The 21,336-nt window shown below is 36.8% G+C and overlaps 1 protein-coding gene across 1 annotated transcript in view; it reads left to right on the top strand.

Moving 5' to 3' along the window:
- Positions 1-18,698, top strand: part of RAB3GAP1 (RAB3 GTPase activating protein catalytic subunit 1) — a 94,887-nt gene extending 76,189 nt beyond the window's left edge. The window contains 8 exon segments of the mRNA XM_006186775.3: positions 433-570; positions 3,765-3,992; positions 11,511-11,607; positions 11,706-11,809; positions 11,935-12,050; positions 13,523-13,625; positions 16,110-16,130; positions 16,967-18,698. Coding sequence (XP_006186837.1) covers positions 433-570; positions 3,765-3,992; positions 11,511-11,607; positions 11,706-11,809; positions 11,935-12,050; positions 13,523-13,625; positions 16,110-16,130; positions 16,967-17,203 — 1,044 coding nt within the window. The 3' untranslated portion in view covers positions 17,204-18,698.
- Positions 18,699-21,336: the final 2,638 nt, after the last annotated feature.

Below are 21,336 nucleotides of genomic sequence, written 5' to 3' on the forward strand. Positions count from 1 at the left end.
TGGGGGCTTTTAGTTGGGGTTCAATTCATTTGCCTTTATTTTTGTTTTCATGTATTATCTGTTTTCTTCTCTTACTAGTTATAATAAAAACCTTGTTGTAACTAATAATGACATTCATTAAAATATCATTAGGACTTAATTTCTTTATCAATAATAGGCAGGAAAATGTTCAGTGCATCCCAATTCCTCTTTCAGCTGTCATCAAGAGGAAACATTATAATCTTACCTGTTGGGTTGGGGGTGCTGGAAGTCTTATTTATTCTTAACTTGTTACTTTTTCATGTAGGTTCCAAAACACTTGTGAATTCTGAATTCTTTTGGATACCTATCTTGTGACTGCTAGAGCTGAAATAATTGTTTTTATTCTATTTTTACACTTCTGCTTTGTCTACAAAAAGCTGTTCATGAGCTTTGTCCTTTTGTGCTTCACAGGAACCAGCACCTATGACGGAAGATCTGCTAGAAGAGCAGTCAGAGGTTCTAGCTAAATTAGGTACATCAGCAGAAGGGGCTCACCTCCGAGCACGCATGCAGAGTGCCTGTCTGCTCTCAGATATGGAGTCTTTTAAGGTGGGTCACACTTCCAGAGCTCAGAAGTCTGCTTTGAGCTATTCTGGGATGAAGCTGTGAAGGTCACTCTATAAAGTGGTATGAAGGTCTGAATGTCTTTTTCATGAAACGTTTTGATTTCATTAGTAGTTACAACACCCTACCTTCATTCCCTCAAGGTTGTGATCAAACTTCTTAAGTTTAAAAAAAGAGAGGAACAATCTTTGAATAATGGCTGAAAGTTGAGAATTGAATCATTTCTGTATGTGTATTAGGGTGTTTTCTTCCTTTGTGTGTATTCAGGCAATTTAATGCAAGGATTTTACATAGGTTGCTTCATTCTTGCCTACTTTGTGGCTCACACTGTGGTCAGATAAGCAGTGTTTATCCTCAGTTACAGTCTGTTGAGGTGGTAGGAGGGGATATGTCAGTAATTACTATGTTCTTTTAGGAAAGCAAGGTCAAAAAGGTGACTGACTCTACTGAGTAGGGGTCATGAAAGGTTTCTCAGAAGAGTCACAGTATAGGATGAGTAGGCATTTGCTTCCTAGAGAAGAATATTTTAGGTTTAGATATAGGCCTATATCTAGAAGACAAAGGATTCAGAGAATGGTGACATTTGGTTTATTAGTTTAGAAACCCAGGGATGAATAAAGTTTTTGTTTTTGAATTACTTACTATTGAAAGCAGAGGCAAGTCCATATATATTTAAAAAAAAAAAAAAGGGTAGCCCAGTGGGCCACAGAGCTTTCCTTTTCTATTACTGATGCTCTGAATGGTCTGCCACGCCCAGACTTTTCTCCTCCATCTCTCCATTCCATAGCCCTTACTCAGTCCTGCTTTTGTGCTATGTAGGCCAGCCTGAGTTTGATATTTCAGCATAAACACTTCATGAAAACCTATGCTTCTTTGGTCTTCCTTGCTAACAGAGTTAAGTGACAATAAAAGGAAGCCTTTTTATTCCCTGCCTGTTTCTCCGTCTTTCCTAAAAGAAGTATCTTTAGTAAACCTCTTCAGAGCTGCATGTTTTCCTTAGAGACAAGAGAGATACAGAAAATCTTTGAGTTCTATTCTGCCGTGAGACAGAGAGATGTGTTGTTTTGAAACAGATAGTTGGTACAGTGGATAAAGAAAAGCCAGTAGGCCCTCAGGGTATGTATTAAATCAAAAAGATAGAGAAAGGAATTGGCTTAGGGTATGTGCAGAGAGTAGGAAGTACTAGCCTCCATAGCAGCTATTGTTTTTAACCTGACCTCTAGCTGCCTTCGTAGTCATCTGTCCCTGTCCTGCTGCAATGTCCTTGTGGAGCCATATACAGGAGGAAATTCTTAATTGGAACTGTGAAAAGCTTTTCCCCACAGAAACACATTCACACCCTATGGTGAGGTTCTATGTAATTCTTTTAACACTGTGCTTCTTGGTCCATTAGACTCTTGGACTAACCTGGGTAATGTACAGATCTCTTACAATAATATTGTTTTAACCAGAAGATAGATTGTATTTTACATAACCAACTTACACATCTGCCCATATGTGGGAATCAGATAATGTATTTAAGGAAATATGTAGTCACTCTAAAATAGAAAGGTTAACTTTCCCGTTTTGTATAGGGATGACTTGGTGTTAGGGGCTGTGGAAGAGTCCCCACAGCTTCGGATAAATGCTGATAAGTACCTGAGGTACCTGCACCTCACAATTCCAGAAGGACAGGGCCTGTTCTGGAGCGTTCCCTTGGAGTACACACCTGTAACAATAGAAGGAAGATCAGGTGTAGTTGAAGTTAGCCTTAGGCCTCTCCTTTTAGTGCTATGTTCTGCCTGGTAGAGTAAGGACAACCAGAAGGAAGAATTCTGGTGTGAAATGTCTTTCTTTAACACATTCTGCTGTATAGGAGTTCAGTATTTTCTTTTTCGGGTTCACTCTCTTCATTCAAGGCCTATCTCTCTACTTTTCTGAGCTGTTTTCATGTGGGTGTGGTGTTGCCTGGTTAATATCCAATCTTTGTGCATGAATCCTGAGTCATACAGTAATCTTGACCTTTTGCAGTTCACAGCAATTTTATGTTGCCATGACATCATAGCCCTCGGAAGTTTTTGTTATTAACTGTCAGTTAAGGACTCTCCTCGGATTTCTTATCCCCTCGGAGATTTCCTACTTTGGTGGGGATGGTTAAGCTGGTAGCCAGAGAGCCTCAATAAGGAGAAATTGGCAGTTCTGCTCTTCCAATTTAAGGCTGACCATTTTCATCATGTTGGTTTTCATTTTGGTCTGAGGTTAATTTAATTTAAAAAGAAAGAAAATGACCTTTTACATAGCATTTTTTGGTAATGCTTAACATTGCTTATTATTTCAAGCAATTAAATTTAGTGTTCATAGCAGGAAGAATATATTGTAGAGAATTATAACCAAGAAGGTGTGTGTTTAATGTGTGTATACATATCCTTTGAGTATTAAGGGGCTGCCCATCCTAAGTACTCTACTAATACATTACTGGGCACTTGCAGAAGGATCTCCATGACTTACTACTAACACCTTTTTTTTCAGCCTCGAATGTAGTTACTTAAAGGATTTTGACATACATCACTGTTAATTCTGTAGAATTATTGACTAAATAAAACTTTAATTAGTTTGGTTTCAGAAGCCTGAAAAACAATAATTTGAATTCCAATTCCTTAATAGCACAAAAACAATTTACATGATGGTAATTTGTTATATAAAGCACAAGAATTTGATGGCTGGATAGAACATTTTTGAGGTTAGCTGATATTTATTGTAGTGCCAGTACTGATTTTTTTGAGGAAAAAAAGCAGAACTTTTCCATCATTGTGTTATTATTCTGATCATGTTGTGTGTTATTTAATTGACTTGAGCTTATTTGATTCTTTTCTAAATATTGAGAAGTTATTCTGTAATTTTAAAGTAACTTACAAAACTTAGTCTGTTGAAGAGAATTATTTTCACTTTACACCAGACTTTTATTTCCAAACTCATCAAATGAAAATGTTTTCTTTTTCTATAAAATGGAGACAGTAAAAACAAAACATTTTTGGTACTTTAACATCTGACCTGATTTAAAGGTGACACCCAAACTCAAGTCACATACTAGAATTTGTAAAGAATTGATACGCTTTTTGTGAAAATATAATCTTGAAAACAAGTTTATCGGTAACTGTTGATTTTTATTTGATTCTGCTGAACTTTTTTGCCTATCTTAGGCAGCTAATCCAGGTTGTTTTCTGGAAGATTTTGTGAGATGGTACTCACCCCGGGATTATATTGAAGAGGAAGTGATTGATGAAAAGGGCAACATGGTTCTGAAAGGAGAACTGAGTGCCCGAATGAAGATTCCAAGCAATATGTGGGTAGAAGCCTGGGAAACAGCTAAGCCAATTCCTGCTAGAAGGCAGAGGAGACTCTTCGATGATACACGGGAAGCAGAAAAGGTAACTCGAGTTTGGGTCTCTAACACTAGACTGCTTATCGTTGTTCTAGCATTTTAAAAACTCACTATGATAGATATGAGAGCTTTGGACATACCTGGGAAGCAAAGCATTGAAATAATGAGTCTTTTATGTAACTGATACTCACATTTAAGATTTTAGAACTGGTTACAAATGGGCCAAAGAATAAGACATGCTTATTTTACATAGAATGCTTATCATTGGACCATCTCACAGCATACGTCAAAGGCCTTGAAAATGATAATGTCCTTTGATGTAACAATTCTACCAAAAATTTTTATTAAGGAAATAATGAGAAATACAGAAAGCTCAATGTGCAAGCAAGAAAGTTTTTTAGTGAAAAAGTAGATACAGCCATGGTTTCCAAAAATAAGGCTTTGTTCAATAAATCATGGTATAATCATTCAGCAGACTACTCTGAAATTATTAAAAAACATTTAGAGTTCTGGAGGAAAGTGGCAGCCACCTGATACCAAGTTGTCTCACATACTCTTCCACCCACCCACCTCCCAAAAACCCCATGAAATTAATAAGTAGAGGAAACAAATCCATGCCTTCAGCATTACTACAAGTTATAGATTACAGTGATCTTTGAATTAACCAAGTAGAGAAATAAGCCAAATTCCAGTGGAGATCTCACTGTTGTAAGCTTGTGGGTGTAGAGAGTGGGTACAAGGGGTCTTAAGAAGAGCTGAGATGAAGCTGAAGAAGACTTAGATGGAGCACAGTCACCTCAGAAAGATTGCTCCTAATACTAAGTGCCAGAAGGCTCAACGCTGATAGATAGGGCTTGAGAGTTAATAGCACTGGCTGCAGGGAAGGGGCTTGAAAATAAGCAGGACTAAAAGTGGACATTCGGAGAGACTCTGCCTTAGGAAGAAGCAGGTATCAAAGTAGGAATGATGTACCCCTTAGAGATAAAGTAATGGTGGCAAAGAAGGAAATATGGAGAAAATTAAAGATCCTATAGAAACTGAAATAAGCATATCAACCTCCCGCATCTCCCACCATCCATTAAATAAACTGTGCAAAAGAGAGCACTTTCAGACTGTGACATGACCAGTAATAGTAAAGAGCAGACCATATCTACACAAAACTACTAAAAAAACAAAACAAAACAAAAAAACCCAGAAAATGCAATTTGGATCATTTCAGCTAATAAAAACATTTCCCAGAAAGTTGATCACAAAGGAGAAGAAGTTTGTAACATAATAGTCCAGACTGAATCAGATACTCTCAAACAAGCAGGGAGGGATGTGAAAAATTATGTTTAATCAGAAATACTAAAAACAGGGGCACAAATGAACCCCCAACCCCCACGAAATGAAACTACTGCTGATTGAACTCAGCATAGAACTAGAAGAAAAAGACAACCATATCAAAAATAAAGACTAAATTACGTGGGGTCCACCAGAGAATAGGTTCATATTTAAATTTAATAACAGGCATCAAGGAAAAGCAGCAGAACAGCCAAAAGAAAGAAAATGAGATAAAAGAGTCATAGGGATTGGAGAGTAAGTAGTAGAAATGCAAGACAGGAAAAGGACGGATAATATTCATTTTATCAGAGTCTTTGAAAAAGAAAAATCGAAACAGTAGAACAGAACTAATACTTAAAACTGCAACCTAAGAAAACCTGGAAATAAAAGAAAACTTGGATTTGCATGTTGAAAGGGCTCTCTGGGTGCAGGGGGAAGCTAAGAGTAGTGAACTCAAACTATATCATTGTAAAACTACTAGACTTTAAATATTTTAAAAATAATAAAAAATAAAATTCTCAGGTCCTCCAGGCAAAAATGTGAAAATAATTTACAAGGGAAAGAGAATTAGACAGTTAACAGATTTCTCAAAAGTACAGCAATGTGGAGCAGTGTTTAAAAAAAAAAAAAGCAAAAAATAAAAACTAAAGATACTGTGTTTTACCAACATGTCCAGGTAGTCAAGGCTATAAAAATGTTTTCTCTGAGTTTTTGCACATACAGCTGTATACATGCACCCTTCCTGGGGAATCCACTGGAGCTGCTCTGTCCAGTAGTACTTTCCACAGTGTTCTGAGTGTTCTATAGCTATGCTGTCCAAAATGGTAGCCCCTGGCCATGTGTGGCTTTAATGAGCCCTTGAAGTGTGGCTAGCATAATAAGAACCAGATTTTTAAATGGCTTCATGTGGCTAGTGGCTGCTTTATTGAACAACATAGTATAGGAGGATGAATTTATCCAACCAAGAGGTGACTGGGGAGACTTTGGCAAAGGGCTTATGGTGAGCATTTCATTGATTTAATTTTAGAGCTAAGACTAAAGCTAGATGGGGACATGGGTAGAAGAAGAATATGTTAAAACTGTATGTTGGGACAAAGTAGAAAGAATGCAACTAGAAAAGTTGGGATGGAAAAAGAGAGGAGGAGGAAAGCAGAATGAAATCATTGACTGTTACATAAACAATAGGTGGTAATCAGGGGATACCATTTAGAATTTTCAGACCCTTTCATAAAATAGAGACATAGGGGAATTAAGGGCAGCATAAATGGTATTAATGCAAGGATATCAACTAGAATAAAAACAAAACCTTCCTAAGTACAACAAAATTTTTTGAAGCAAAGAATGGACACCAAATAGAGAAACACACATAATAAAGAGCATATCACATACGGAGTAACTACAATATAAGATTGTCATATAAAACCCAACTCTCTGCTGTAAACAAGGGATGCCATGACTCAAAAAGGCTACAAAAGAAACAATGGACAAAGATTTACCAGGTAAATGAAAACATTAGGAAAGCAGAGGTTATGATCCTGATGGCAAACAAAATAGAATTAAAGCAGAAAAAAATTAAATGAGATAAGGATGCTTTATAGTCTAAAGTGATATTTCAGAACAAGGATATACAATTGTTAATGTTTATGCACTGGATAAGAAAGTAACCATCTGTATAGAACAGAAACCATAGGAGATGTAAGGAGAAGCAGATCAAAACACACTAATACAAGGGGACTTTTAACACGCTCTCAATAAAAAAGCAGCAGGCCTAGATGGCTTCACAGGCGAATTCAGCTAAGTGGTGAGAGACCAGATTGTTCCAATGCTGCATAAATTGTTTCAATGCATAGTAGTTGAAGGAAATTTCCCAAAGTCTTTTTTATGAAGTAACTATAACAAGGGTATCTAAACCTGATAAAGATAACATATTAAAAAAAAGTTACAGATCAGTAATACTTAAGAAATTGAATGCAAAAATCCTAAGTGAACAGACTACTACTACTTTAAAAAAATAACATGTTGGGGGGAGGGTATGGCTCAGTGTAGCGTGCACTAAGTCCTGAGTTCAATCCACAAGACAGACCGACAGACAGACATAAACTCCCCCCACCCCCAAAAGTAAAGTAACACATGTTAATTAAATGCAAGGATGGTTATTTGAAAATCTGTTTATGTAATTGACTGCTTTAATAGGTCTAAGCAGAAAATTGTTACATCATAAAGCAGAGGCATAGGAGCTAAAAAGAAAAAGAACTTCCTCTTTGCAGATTGTGTGACAATATACTGGAGACTGGAGAAATCTAAATGATAAAACTAATTCAAACAACAGAATATATAAAGTTAATATCCAACTAGTAGCATTAATATAAACAAATAATAGCCATTTTGAAGGTTTAAATGTCATTTTCTTTATAAGAGGTAAAAAAATACTAAAATACTTAGAAATAAACTTAACAAGAAATGTTTGAAGTCTAAATAAAGAAAACACTCTTGAAAAACACACTTGAGCAAATAGAAAGATACCTCTTGTTCTTGGTTAGGGAGTCTCAATATCATTAAGTTCAATTCTCCCTAAATTATAAGTTTAGTGCAATCCCAATAAAATGCAAAAAGGGTTTATCCTGGAGGCAGACAAGTTGGTACTAAAGTTCACACTTGGAAAAATAAAAATGCAAGTTAGGACTCAGGGGTTTGGAGAGTAGACTGTTAGGATTTCTTTTGGAGTGATGGAAATGTTCTAAAATTATGATTTTGGCTGTACATACACCTAAAACCACTGAATTGTACACTTTAAATGGGTGAATTGTTTAAAAAGCACATGCAAGAATAGCTAAGAACAGATTGAAAAGAGAGCTATGGGGGAAAGGGAGGGAGAGGGTTGCAACTAACCCAATCAGATATTAAAGCATCATACAGAGCCTCACTATTTAATTAATGTGATACTGGCACATAAGTAGACAGCTCAATGAAACAGAATACAAAGTCCATAACTACATGTAGAAATCTAGTATATGATAAAAGTTGGCATCTCAGATCACTGGGATATGGGTGGCCCTTTTAATAAATGGTCTTGGGATAACTGAATAACCTTTTGGAAAAAGGTAAAACTAGATCTGTCTCTTATACTATGCCAATGTCTTTCAACTGATGAATGAATATGCAAAATGTGGTATATCTGTATGATGGAATGTTATTCAGCCATAAAAATTAAGTTCTGATATATGTTGCAACATGGATGAACCTTAAAAGCAGCATGCTAAGTGAAAGAATCCAGAAGCAGAAGACCAGAGATTACATGATTCCATTTATATGAAATACTCAGAGTAGGCTCCGTGGAGAAAGAAAGTTAGTTTAATAGTTGCCAGAGGATTAGGGAAAGTGGGAGAAATAGGGGAGTGATTGCTATTGGGTACTGGGTTTCTTCTGGGGGTAATAAAAATGTTCTAGACTAAGATAATGGTTGCATAACCTTGTAAATATGCTAAAAAACCACTGAATGTACATTTTAAAGTGGTGAATTTTATGGTACATAAATTATATCTCAATTTTTTTAAACTAAGGAAATATGACTAAAATATGGAATCTTGTTAACCACAAAGGGGAAGATGACTATACTCAAGATGTCAATGTTATAAAACAGACTGGAAAACTTCCAGATTCACTGAGATTAAAGAGGTAGGATAAGTAAAGACGATGCGTGACCCTTAGCTGGATCCTGTATAGTGGTGGGGAGAGGTCACAACAGACATTATTCTGTCATTTGACAAAATTCTGCTAAGGATAATAGGTTAGATTAAAAGTATTTGATCAGTGTTTTTTATTACTACTCAGCCATAAAAAAGAATAAAATAATGCCGTTTGCAGCAATATGGATGGAACTGAAGATCATCATTCTAAGCGAAGTGGGCCAGAAAGAGAAAGAAAAATGCCATATGATATCACTTATATGAGGAATCTAAAAAATAATAGTAATAATAAGGACACAGATGAACTACTTATTATTTATAACTTAGATGATTGAGTTCTTGAATATGTGTAAACACACTGTCCTTTATGATTGGATTACCACATTCTGTTGATTCTTATTTTGTAGTTGCCTTTATTCCTTTGATAACTATGTAAATTTAAAAAGCTAAAGCTCTAATCTGTTTTTAGAAACAATGATCAGTACATGTATGTAAACTAAAAAAAAGTGCAGTATACAGTATATATATTTACATGGAATATAATGTATATGTGCAGTTGAATTGTAATCTACCTAATAAAACCAAAAAAGAAAAAAATATATATGAATTAGTTCCCAATTAAGTTAAAGCAAAATTTAAGAATATTAAAAAAAGTATTTGATCAGTGTTAAATTTACTTTATATAATCAAAATAATTTATATTATGTAAGAAAACATTCATAATTTTAGGACACACACTGAGATATTTGGGGATAAAGGGACATCATGTATGGAACTTGATCTCAAATTTTTCAAAAAAAAGTATGTATTGTATGCACATACAGAGAAGAGATGCATGTGATAAGAGGATGTAAAAGGTTAGCAAATGAATCTAGGCAAAGGATATGCAAAAATTTTATATTCTTGCAAATTTGTTTTTCTGAAGTTAAGGAAAAAGTTTGAAATAATTTTAATAAGAAGGTAGAACAATGGGAACTCTGATTACTTTATGTAAGAATGTAAATCTGTTGAAACACTTAGTAAAAGGAATTGGAATATGACTTGAGTATTTAAAAAATAATTTGGCATTGTCTTATACATAACCTAATTCTGTTTTTAGATACATACCCTGAAGAAATTCCTCCGCATTGGCACCAGCAAACGTATGAAATAATGTGACAGGAGCATTATTTGTAATAGCCCAAAAATGGGGATGGAGGAGGAACATTTTAATGCAGCAGTTAAATAAATAAATGATAGCACGGATCAGTGCATCTCAGAAACAATGCTGAGTGAAAACAAGTCACTGAGGGGCATAACCAGAAATATTACATTTATATACAGATTAAAACCACATAAAACTAAGCAACACAATATCTAGGGTTATATACGTATGGGAGACAACTATGAGGAAAAGCAGAAGAAGGATCAGTAGTTCCATTGGGGTGCGGAGCGTGAGGAAGGGAGACTTGGTCAGGGAGGCACATGGGGGACTTGGAAAGTATTAGTAATCTTCTGTTTCTTAAGCTGATTGGTGTGTAAACAAATGTTTGTGTTTTCTTTAAACTATTTATAAAATACTCTGGTTTGTGTTTTCTTAATTTTAAAAATGTTTCAAAACACACAAAACCCTCCAAGCCAAATAAGAAAAATCATAAATCATTAAATGAACAAAGCAAGTTAAGAAAGTGTATATATATCATGAGTTTTTGTTAAGAAATTGCATTTTTATCTGTATCTTTGTGTTTAAATGGGCATAAAAATAAGTCTGAGAAAATAAACACAAAAATGTGTTGTTCCTTAGGAAGTAGGATTTCTAGAGAACTTTTACATTATACTTCTCTGTATTTATTTATTTACTTCTGAGATTTGTGAACATTTATCAGCCAGGCTCACATTATTAGATTATATTTATCTTGTCTTTTACCACTGTTGAATAAGGACTTTAAAGGTAAGGTCCATATGTTAACATGTACTTCTCTCTCTGTTTTTTCAGTCAGAAGAATAATAAAACAGTTTCCATTTTTGGAAAAAACAATAAATGAAAACAACTTAGACAAACCAAAAAAATTAGCAGAAGGTCACTAGCAATGTTAGGAAATCTTTAGTTAGGAAAGCAGGCTACAAAACAGTATTTTATATAATATTAATTCACTTAATATATTGTGTATATTTGAAATCTTAAAAAATCCTAGAATTGAAAACGCTCCACCAGTAATAGTTGTTATCTTTAGGTGGTATAATTTGCAGGTATAATTTGCAGGTGGTTTTAATTTTCTTTGTATTTTCTTAATTTGCACGTATTACATATGGAAGCAGGAAAAAACATTATGAGTATTTACCATTATTAAAGACTGACGTTTTTAGCTCTATTCAGTAACATTATTCTTACCTTTGGAAGTGGTAGCTACTTACCTGAATGAGTTAGGGGTAGGTACTAAGAGAAGAGAGGTCTTCTCTACTCTTGTTACAGATATGAGTTCAGTGGTACAGAGTTTTTAATTTTGTAAATAGCTGCTTTCTTCTTTGACAACTGCATGGAATGTTTTTTTTTTAACTCTGTGTGTCTCCTTCAGGTGCTGCACTATCTGGCAGTACAGAAACCTGCAGACCTTGCTCGGCACCTGTTACCTTGTGTAATTCATGCAGCCGTACTCAAGGTAAAGGAAGAAGGTAAATGTCTTGTTTGATTAGTCATTAGGTCCTTTCCAAATTGAAAGTAGATTTTTGCCTAACTTACCTAATGATGGCTTTGGTCTTTTTAAAAATAGAAAGTCTGGAAAACATTTCTTCAGTTAAGAAGATTATAAAGCAGATAATATCTCATTCCAGTAAAGTTTTGCACTTCCCCAATCCAGAAGACAAGAAATTGGAAGTAAGTCTGATCTTGCCAAGCATTTTCCCCACTTGGCAATGACTATTTTAAAGGTAAATTTTTAAAAGGCTTTGCTTTTTTTTTTGCTGTCTTCCAATATACATCTCTCCCTTTTGCACTGTTAGGAAATCATCCATCAAATTATTAATGTAGAAGCTATAATTGCTAGAGCCCGCTCACTGAAAGCCAAGTTTGGAACTGAGAAATGCGAACAAGAGGAGGAAAAGGAAGATCTTGAAAGGTAATTGCTATTTGAATAACTCATTTTTGTCTGTGGTGGGAAAAGCCACCACTCTCTTTAGACAGTTTTCATATAATACTGAGATTCTTTTGTGGTGGTCCTATATTATTTGTAACAAGCATTGGCTAGAGATAGAGGAATATTTATTTATCATAGGATTTGACCTCTCCTGTTTTTCTGAGTATTTGCCACATGTTTCCATTCTTCCCACTTTTAGAGCCAAGTCTACCAGGTCTCTTTTTCTAGGAATGTCCTTGTTTGCTCTTGGAGCAGTTGCCTGTGGAGGAACTAGCTAGTCACTCTTTGTACTTGAAATGCCCCAGTCCTTTGCTTTCTGCTCTCACTGTTCCTTAAGTACAGGGGAGGTGTACCAAAACTGTATATCTGCTCAATATTCCTAGTTATTTATTTAATTCTAAGCAAGATTTGTGGTAGCAAATGTGCATGTCCTCTGAGCCTTGTGAATGTTTTGAAAGAGTGACCAGATGGCCTCTCCAGGATGAGGCAAGTGACTGGGTCAGTCTTTTCCTCCTTCTCAGACTTGGACCATTTTGAAAGGACCCTGTCAGTGTGAGTCCCTGTCCATTTTTTGCCAGAGGTACTTGAAAGGACAATGTTGTTTTAATATGTGATAAAGTGTTTCCAAATTAGCTACTTCAGCAGCTTGAATTTGTGATAACTAAAATTTTCATCAGCCTTTCCACAAGAAATGGCATTATTGATGTTAAATAATTAATATTATATGACAGGGCATTTGCTATAGCTTTTTACAAATTCTTGTTTGAATATATCTTTTGTTGAGTGAAATTTTCTCCCAGCCTTCTTTGCTCTTGAAAATTCCTTCCTTTTGAATGAGAAGAATACACTCTAATCAAAGGAATTGTTTCTAAAATAACAGTATGAATTAGTGAGCAGGTGGTGTAGGCTTGGTGGCTCTCTGCCTTCAACTCTTTTAGCTCTACTGTACGTTATCTGTGATATACTTGGAAGTACAGTGTTTCCTGCACATAATGGCTTGGTTTACAATTGAGATTTTGCTCAGCAAAACATATATTTAAGTGTACACAAACACACACACACCTTAAAAGAAAATGAGAAATATGGATCATTGCTTTGCTGTATAAATTAAACTTGATTTTTATTGTTAAAAACCTTTTTAAAAAAGATTTTATTTACTGTGGCATTTTCTAAACTTCTAGTCTGAAAGAAATAGACGGAATATTTCTTTTTACACTTTGACAGACATGGGCTTTAAAAAATTTTTGTGAACGTTGTTGAAAGGCCTTATGATTGTCATTTGAGTCAATTTTAATTCCAAATGCCAGTCTATCCTGCTAGAAAATTTCCACTCCAGCCTTAGTAGGGTTCACAAGTAGCATTTTTTGGGTTTGTCCACAAAATTAATCAGGGAGACTGACCCAGGGTGAACTGAGCAGCTCTCTTCATGTCCTCTCATTACGTCTCTCTCCTAGGTTTGTGAATTGCCTTCTGGAGCAACCCGAAGTGTTAGTTGTTGGCGCAGGAAGAGGACATGCTGGCAGGATCATTCACAAGCTGTTTGTGAATGCTCAGAGGGTATGTGAGATCCCTGGTTGTCTGTATCACGATCTCTCCAGGCCTCTACTCAGTAAGGACTGTTTGATTCCCCCACATAGGCCGATTATACAGCTGCTAACTGAACAATGGGTTTGACCCTTGAAGAAATAATGACTCTCCACAGTGACTTCTTAGTCTTTGAAATCCATCTACTTTCTTACATGTTTAAGTAAAGTGGTAAGTTTATTTTAGTACCTAAATTTCAGAAGTTAGAATGATCTGAAATCTCTTGTTAAAGAATCTGATAGGGGCTTAGTTAGCAATGACCAGTGCTGTGCTGTGGAAAAAAATGTTTACTACTTTTGAATTAGAATAGTTTCCTAATTTGATTAGAAGATTGATTTAGTTTTACCAGTTTTAAACTCCATGTACTGCAAATGGGTTCACAACTTAGCTTATGTATGAAGTTAGTAAATCTAACTATTTTTATAATGGTAAAGAGATATAACTTGAGAGGTTTCCTAGGAAAGAGAGCAAGACTCAGATTTTTAGGACCATGGAAATAAATCTTCAGCACAGAAGTAAAGCCCAATTTGAAAACTTTTGTCATGACCTCTACTGATGAAGATAAAGGTTTAAAAATTACATAGTACTTTGTGCCACTCTAAAACTGTTAAGATGTTGGATTTTTTATGTGGATGGTACTAGTTATACTTTGTGTTGATTCTCTCTGTACTGATCTGGTTAAGAGTCACTAGCATTCTACAGATGATTCTCATTTCTGGGTTCGTTAAAGATTCTGAAAAAAGTATTTTGAAATGTACCAAGTACAGGCTGCCCCCTATATGGCACCGTGGTGACACTAGAATGACCCAGTTTTGAAGGTGTAATTCTCACAATCAAATAAGAAAAAGAATTTTCATGGGTTTACACATGAAATAAATACTTTATAATCTCCTTTGAGTTGGTCTGGCGTCCTAGTTAAAATATTCAAAATCATAGCCAAATATACTTCTCTGAATTTTTAGCAAGAACTAAATATAAAACCCTGAGATTATTTATGGGGTGGCCCCCTAAGTGTAAGGATTTCAAGTTAAAAACCAAGTATTTTATTTCATTATAAATTAGAGTTCTAGCAAACAATAGATGCTTACTTTATTTTGTTTTTGTCTCTGGCATGAACCCAAAAACCAAGTTTGTTTTCACATCCTAAAATATCTTCTCCAATTTACTAGCTGGAAGCTTACAAGCACATTTCCTTGTTAACACCAACACGAATTTTCCTCATACTGCAAAAATTCTTTCCTCATTTTTTAAAATCTGTAGGTTAAGAGGATTTAAAATCTAAAGTATTTATATTTTTAATGCTGAGAGTGTAACATTCTCATTGTTGTAAATAGTTAAGCAAAATTATTTTCCCCAGTATGGAAAGGGCCTCTTTCCCCCAGACTGTAAGTAAAATCTTCCTTTAAAAATTTGGATAATGTGTAGAGTATTATAAAGAAAAAAATTAATCACACTAAAAATTAATCACATCAGTCTCACTACCCACTGATGATAATTGTTATTTAACATCTAGTATATACAAATATATATAAATTTTATAAAATAGGATATTATATAATTTACTTTGTTCTTAATTTCCACTTAATGTAATTATCTTTCTACATCAGTACACACAGAAGTGTATCATCTTCTTGGCCTCACTGTATAGCTAATTCCCTTTAATGGTTACTGAATTATACATTGATCCCACATTATATAATTTTAAAGTATTTCAAACTTTCAAACCTTGTAGTAAATGTTTTTAGGGAATTGGCAGACTGAAATCCATATAGCAAGCACCTGGTTGATACATTTTTAAACTCAGCTCTTAAATGTCTGGCTAATAGAAACCATTCAAGTTTATTCATGTAATTTTTCATAATTAATGAATACTTTTTATTAATTCTACTAATAAATCAAGATTTTTAACATTTAAAAATTTTTTTAATTTCTGAGAATTTTATAGCATACAACTTTACATATTTAGAACTTTAAAATTATGCATTTTAATAAACTTCATGATTACATGTGTCAGTGGTATATTCATATTTAAATTGAATTCAGCAAACAAACTGATTGGATTTTGCTTTTCATGTTGCTAAATTGAATAACTCAGACATCTAATCTTAAAATTCATTGATCTATTTTTTAAGCCATGAGCACTTTTTAAAATATTTTAATCTTCAGTAAAAGAGCTGTATTTTTGCTGAATCATTTCCCCATTAAGTGGTACATGGTATGTCACCTGTTGAGCCATCAGATGCATGAGTAGTGGGATTTGTCTGCTCAGTTTGACACCTAGGTGTGTTGTATGTGGTTTTTGTGTGTTTTTGTCTTGATATTCTTTTGATAGGATCATATTCCTTAATGTAGTGCATGCTGTCTCTGAAATAATCTTGAAATCTCTTATCTAGCTCTTTTTAAACCATCTTGCCTGTTTCCTTTTCATCACTGTTTCTTTTCTCACCCTTTCACAAGCTGACTGAATCTTCTGATGAGGTAACAAAATAGCCTTTGTCCCTCATAGTTCCTCGTTCCTTCCCATCCCTGTAACTTCATGAGGTCATTAAGACTAACCAACCACCTGTTTAACAGTCTGGATCTAGCATACCTTTCTTGCTGATGTTTAGCCTAACATGATTTCATATTTCCATTGCCCAAAGAATTACTTTCGCCAAATTGATGGTATTGTGAAAGAAATACAGTGATCAGAGTTAAAATGAAAGCTCAATGGAATATGTATTTTATGCAATTTTAATAAACAAATAGATGCTTCTAATATTTAAAACTTCTTTTTTTTTGGCCACTGCTACATTTCATGAACCTCTATCACTTCTGCATCACATTAGTCACTGAGCAAACAAAACCAATGTCCCCAGTTTTAATTTGGCAAAGGAACCTTAAAAAGAATTGAAAGAAGAAATAAAAATCATCTTTCCAGACTCTGGAGAGAAGCAGCTCCTTTACTGGACTGAGGACACCAGACTTGGACTTGGGTCGTTGCTAGAAGAAATATATAGAAACCAGCACAGCTCCACTGTCCCTCTTCATCAGACGTTTGAATAAGACCCTCACTTTCCGAAGCAGATTGTCTGGCAGTCGTTATCCCTCTGTCTCTGTCACCAGTTTATTTGTAATCTCTGGCTGCTCGTGCAGTGTTTCAGGCTTCTTGCATTTTCTGTTGTGATTTTTGAGCAATCATAACATAATTGACTACATTACTGAGTAATGTAGAACATTTTTATGTATTTATCATGCTTGTTCATCTGTCCTTCAGAATGATCCGAGATTAGCACTCCACTTGCTCTTGAGTTTGACATTTGATTCTCTTCAAGGCTGCAGCCATGGCTCCGCCAGAGGAGGACCTGAAGAGAATGGGGTCCCTGGAAGAGAGGAGGCCGAACTCGGCATCGGACTTCCCGCCCCCAGCCGGCCGGGAGCTCATTTTGCGCACCACTGTGCCCCGCCCTGCCCCCTACTCCCGAGCTCTGCCTCAGCGCATGTACAGTGTTCTCACCAAAGAGGACTTCAGACTTGCAGGTGCCTTTTCATCAGATACCTCCTTCTTCTGATTCTTCTAGAGTTACCTCTTTTGTGGCCTCAGAGACAGTGCTGACCCCTTCGTGGGAGGGAGGCTGTGTCAGAACTAGAGGCCATGAAGAGAACCTGTCCAGTTCAGTGATGGAGAATCATACCAGCATCTGAAAGACTTTCCACTGGGCTCTGTTGTACCTTGGTGGGGGCAGAGGGGTGGGCCTCAGCTGTTGAAAGATTTCTTCCCCAAAGAGATGACCCTTGTTTGAGGGGAGGGGAAGACTAAAAACAATAGCAGTTCTCTGTACTCACTCTGGTAGGATTATGTTCATTTACTCTCTTCTGTGACTATCTCTTAGGCTGTTGCCCTGTATTCATAGTCTCTGTAAACACTTACTATATTTATTAGTATCAAGTATGCAAAGTAGAGTATCCGTTAACTCAGATTTCTGGATATTTTGGTGGTAGCTTCTATTCCCAGAATCTGTGTTTTTAAAATACTAAATGACATTCTGTTCAGTCACCTGATGGCCATCTTTATTGTACTAATTAACTTGCTGAGCATTTTGAATTTTCTCAGAGAAAGCCTGGAATTTCAGTCTATGTGTTTTTCCCTACAACTGTGACGTAAATGTATTCCTTCTGATAAAGACCATACATTAAATGTCACTGCAGATTTAGTCTGATGTGTCCTGTAAGGTGTGTTTGTCTGACTTGTCTGTCTTTGTGGCCCTGTAAGATAGCGCCCTGCAGATTTTTCCCTTCCTCGCTGTACAGCATGCATCCCCTTTCCTGTGGTTGCTGGCTGGATACTGTATTTAATGAAGTAGAAATGAGCACATGCTAAAAATATAGCCTCCGTACATAGCGATTATCATGCAGTTAGTATAATTTAGTGTATGTGCTATGTAATGAATAGATTACTTCAGTGCACTGTTTTGCTTTTGTATTTTAGGTAAAATGAAAATAATCAATGGGGATGTGTAGCACCCAGCATAAGGGTAATAGCAACATATTTCCAATTATGTGATGATCAAAATTTGTTAAGTCTTTGTTGCCATATGGCCTCTGTTCAGTAACCTTAAATCTATTTTTAGGCCTAAAATTCCCACTTTAAAGCAAAGTAAAAAATGGTTATACTGAAGAATAGACCTTGTCTATGTAACTTTAAAGAATTAATAGAGCTGTGTAAACTGTTATTTTTGTAAAAGAAATAAAATGTAAATGTGTGTGTACATATATATGTATATATATATGCATATATATATGTATATATGAGCTATGGGAGGTCCCAGTTGATTTTACCTGTTGGCCTCCGCAGCGCTTTCCTCTGGGATGCTGGACTTGATTTCTGCTGGTAAGCTGCATGTGAGCCCAAGGACTGAGTGCTGTACCAAGTAGAAAATACACCTTTCCAGGGCAAGAATTTGTCTGCTTTCTAATGAGGAAGTTAATAACATTTTTCAAAGAGAAGGTTGGATTTTAAAAAGGTGTTGTGAATCCAATAAAAGGGAAAGTGTTGCTTTCTCTGGCTAACTCTCTTCTTTTCTCCCCTCTACTGGGCATTTTGTCCTTACTTCAGTTAGTTATATGCTGTCTCAGACTTTCCTAAATATTTGCAGCCTGCTGAGTCTTGCAGGGGTCTCAAATACTTTGTGCCTTTTTTTTAATGGCAGTTACCCCATTTACTTTTATTGTAGTTATGTGTTTGTTTATTTTCCAGATACGTGTAAGTACCTACTTTGTATCAAGTACTGTACTAGGCAGTGAAGGTAAGACAGAAACAAGAACACACTCCCTCCTTTCAGTGACCTTCCTGTCAGGCAGGGAAGACTGATGTTACATTGCCAGAAAATGGAGAGTGCAGTCAGCTCAACTGTATGAACTGGAGAGCCAACGTTTTTCATAGTAATTTGTTCATTCATTCATTGGTGGTGGAGATTAACACATGCAGTAATAGTGAATGTAAGGTGTAATGGGAGAAGTTTTTCAGTCAGGCTTTAGGGATCGGGAAAATCTTCCTAGAGGAGATGATGTCTAGATTGAGACCAGAAGATGAGTGGGAGCTGAGGTGGCGAAGTACGGGAAATTGTGTGCAAAGATGAACTATGTATTTCCCTCCCTCCCTGCTTCTTGCCCCTAGTGTATTGTCATTGTGCTGCTGCTCTCATGAAGCGGAGTTTTTTTTCCAGCCCTTCAGTCTGGACTTAGCCAAATCTTTCTTTGGTCAGTGGAGTGTTACCAAGCAGAGACTTGAAAAGTTATCCGCACGTTGGGACTTGTGTTCTCTTCCTCCTGGGGACCCTGAGACGTGCAAAGAAGCCTGCAGAATGGGGAGAGAGTTGGGTGGTTTGTTATGCAGCAAAATTAACTGATACAGGGAGGCAAAGGAAGTGTTTTGGGCAGAGAAAACAGAATGGGCAAAAAAAAAACCCCAAAAACCCCAGAAACAAAGAAAATCTGTCTTTGGAGAATAGCCAGAATTTCAGTTTGGCTGGGTGTGGTACCCAGAGTAGAAAGAGGCAAGAAATGGAGACGGTGAGGTAACTGAGATTAGAAGTTCTGCGTAAACCACAGCAAGAAGTTCCCGGCTCCATCTTCAGGCAGTGGTGAGTCACTGAAGAGTTTGAACCAGGGGGGTGACAGGTGGGTTTTAGACCACACTAAATGGATTGGAAGGCTAAGAAAATATATACACGTCCTAGAACTTGTACTAAATTGGCAAGTAGCAGTTATCGCCAATGTTTCTCCCCCTCCTTTGTGCTTTGCAGTGTGTGGCAAAAAGCCTGACCAGTGCTTGTGGAACTGACATGAAGTGTCCTCACGTGGACCCTCCCACCCTGCATATTCTTGTACCACTGTAATAATACAGATTTTTCTTTAGGCTGGGATTTTTAAAACTCTCGAAGCACTTATATTTATGTCCCATTCATTAGTTCAGCAAATGCTTACTGAGTGCCAGCTATGCGCCAGGTACTGTTCTGGGAGATGGGGATACAGCAGTGACAGGACAGGTAAGAGACCCTCGTGGAGTTGACGTGAAGGGACACCTAGTGTCATCAAATTACCTGTGAGGAGAGGGAATGCTTTTTAGGCAGGTGATGAGGGAAGGCCTCTGAGGCACTGTGAGGCGGTGACACTGAGCAGAGAGACCTGCATGAAGTGAGGGAGCCGGCCTGGTGGGTGCCCAGAGACGAACCCAGACAGAGGATAAAAGAAGAAAAGCCCAGGGGTGTGAGTCAGCATGGTGTGTTGGAGGCAGAGAGAAAAGGCCACAGTGGTTATAGAGAGTAGAGGAAATGAAGAGAGTGAAGAAAAGAAGGACGCACAAGGACCAGATAACACAGAGCATTTGGAGTTTGGATTTGTTCTCTCAATTGAAAGGGAAACCCAGTGTAGAGTTCTGAATGGGGGTGGGGGGTATTGTGATCTGACATTTAGAAAATCTTCACTCTGGCTGGTGTGTTCTGGAGAATGAGGAGGAAGCAGTGAAACTAGTTAGGAGTGTTGAAGATTTGGCCTGGAGTGGGAGCAGCGGAGAGGGTAAAGGTGATCGGATTGGGTGTATGTTTTGAATGCAGAATGAACAGAATTTGCTGATAGAATTCATGAGGCTATGGGGAAGAGTCAAGGAGGTCTTGAAAGTTTGGAGCCTGAGTAGCTGAGTGAATGATGCTGTCATTTACTGAGATGGAGAAGATGGAGGAAGAGCAAGTTGGGGGATGGTGTGAGTGAAGAGTTTGAGTTAGGATGTGTTAATTTTGAGATACCAATTACATACCTGTGGTAGCCAGCCTCTAAGGTGACTCCAGTGATTCCCCACCTCCTGCCTCCTGGTACTCACACCCTTGTGTAATCCCCACCCCCCGAAAAATTATACCAGGGCTGGTCTCTGTGAGCAACACAACACTGAAAAAGTGTTGGTATCTCCCAAGGTTAGTATATAAAAGATACTGGTCTTGAGGTCCCCCTCTCCCCCATCCCCCCACTCTCTCTCTTTCTCTCACTCACTCTCATCACTCAGTCGGGGGGGGGGGGGATTGACTGCCATGTCACAGACAACCCTAGGGAGAGGCCCTCATCCTGAGGAATTGAGTGCTCCTGCCAGCAGCCATGTGAGTAAGCTTGGAAGTGGATTCTCCCCAGCCTCAGAAGACTGCAGCCTCCTGAG

The sequence above is a fragment of the Camelus ferus genome, chromosome 5, assembly GCF_009834535.1.
Source record: "Camelus ferus isolate YT-003-E chromosome 5, BCGSAC_Cfer_1.0, whole genome shotgun sequence".
In the NCBI taxonomy this organism is placed as follows: Eukaryota; Metazoa; Chordata; class Mammalia; order Artiodactyla; family Camelidae; genus Camelus; species Camelus ferus.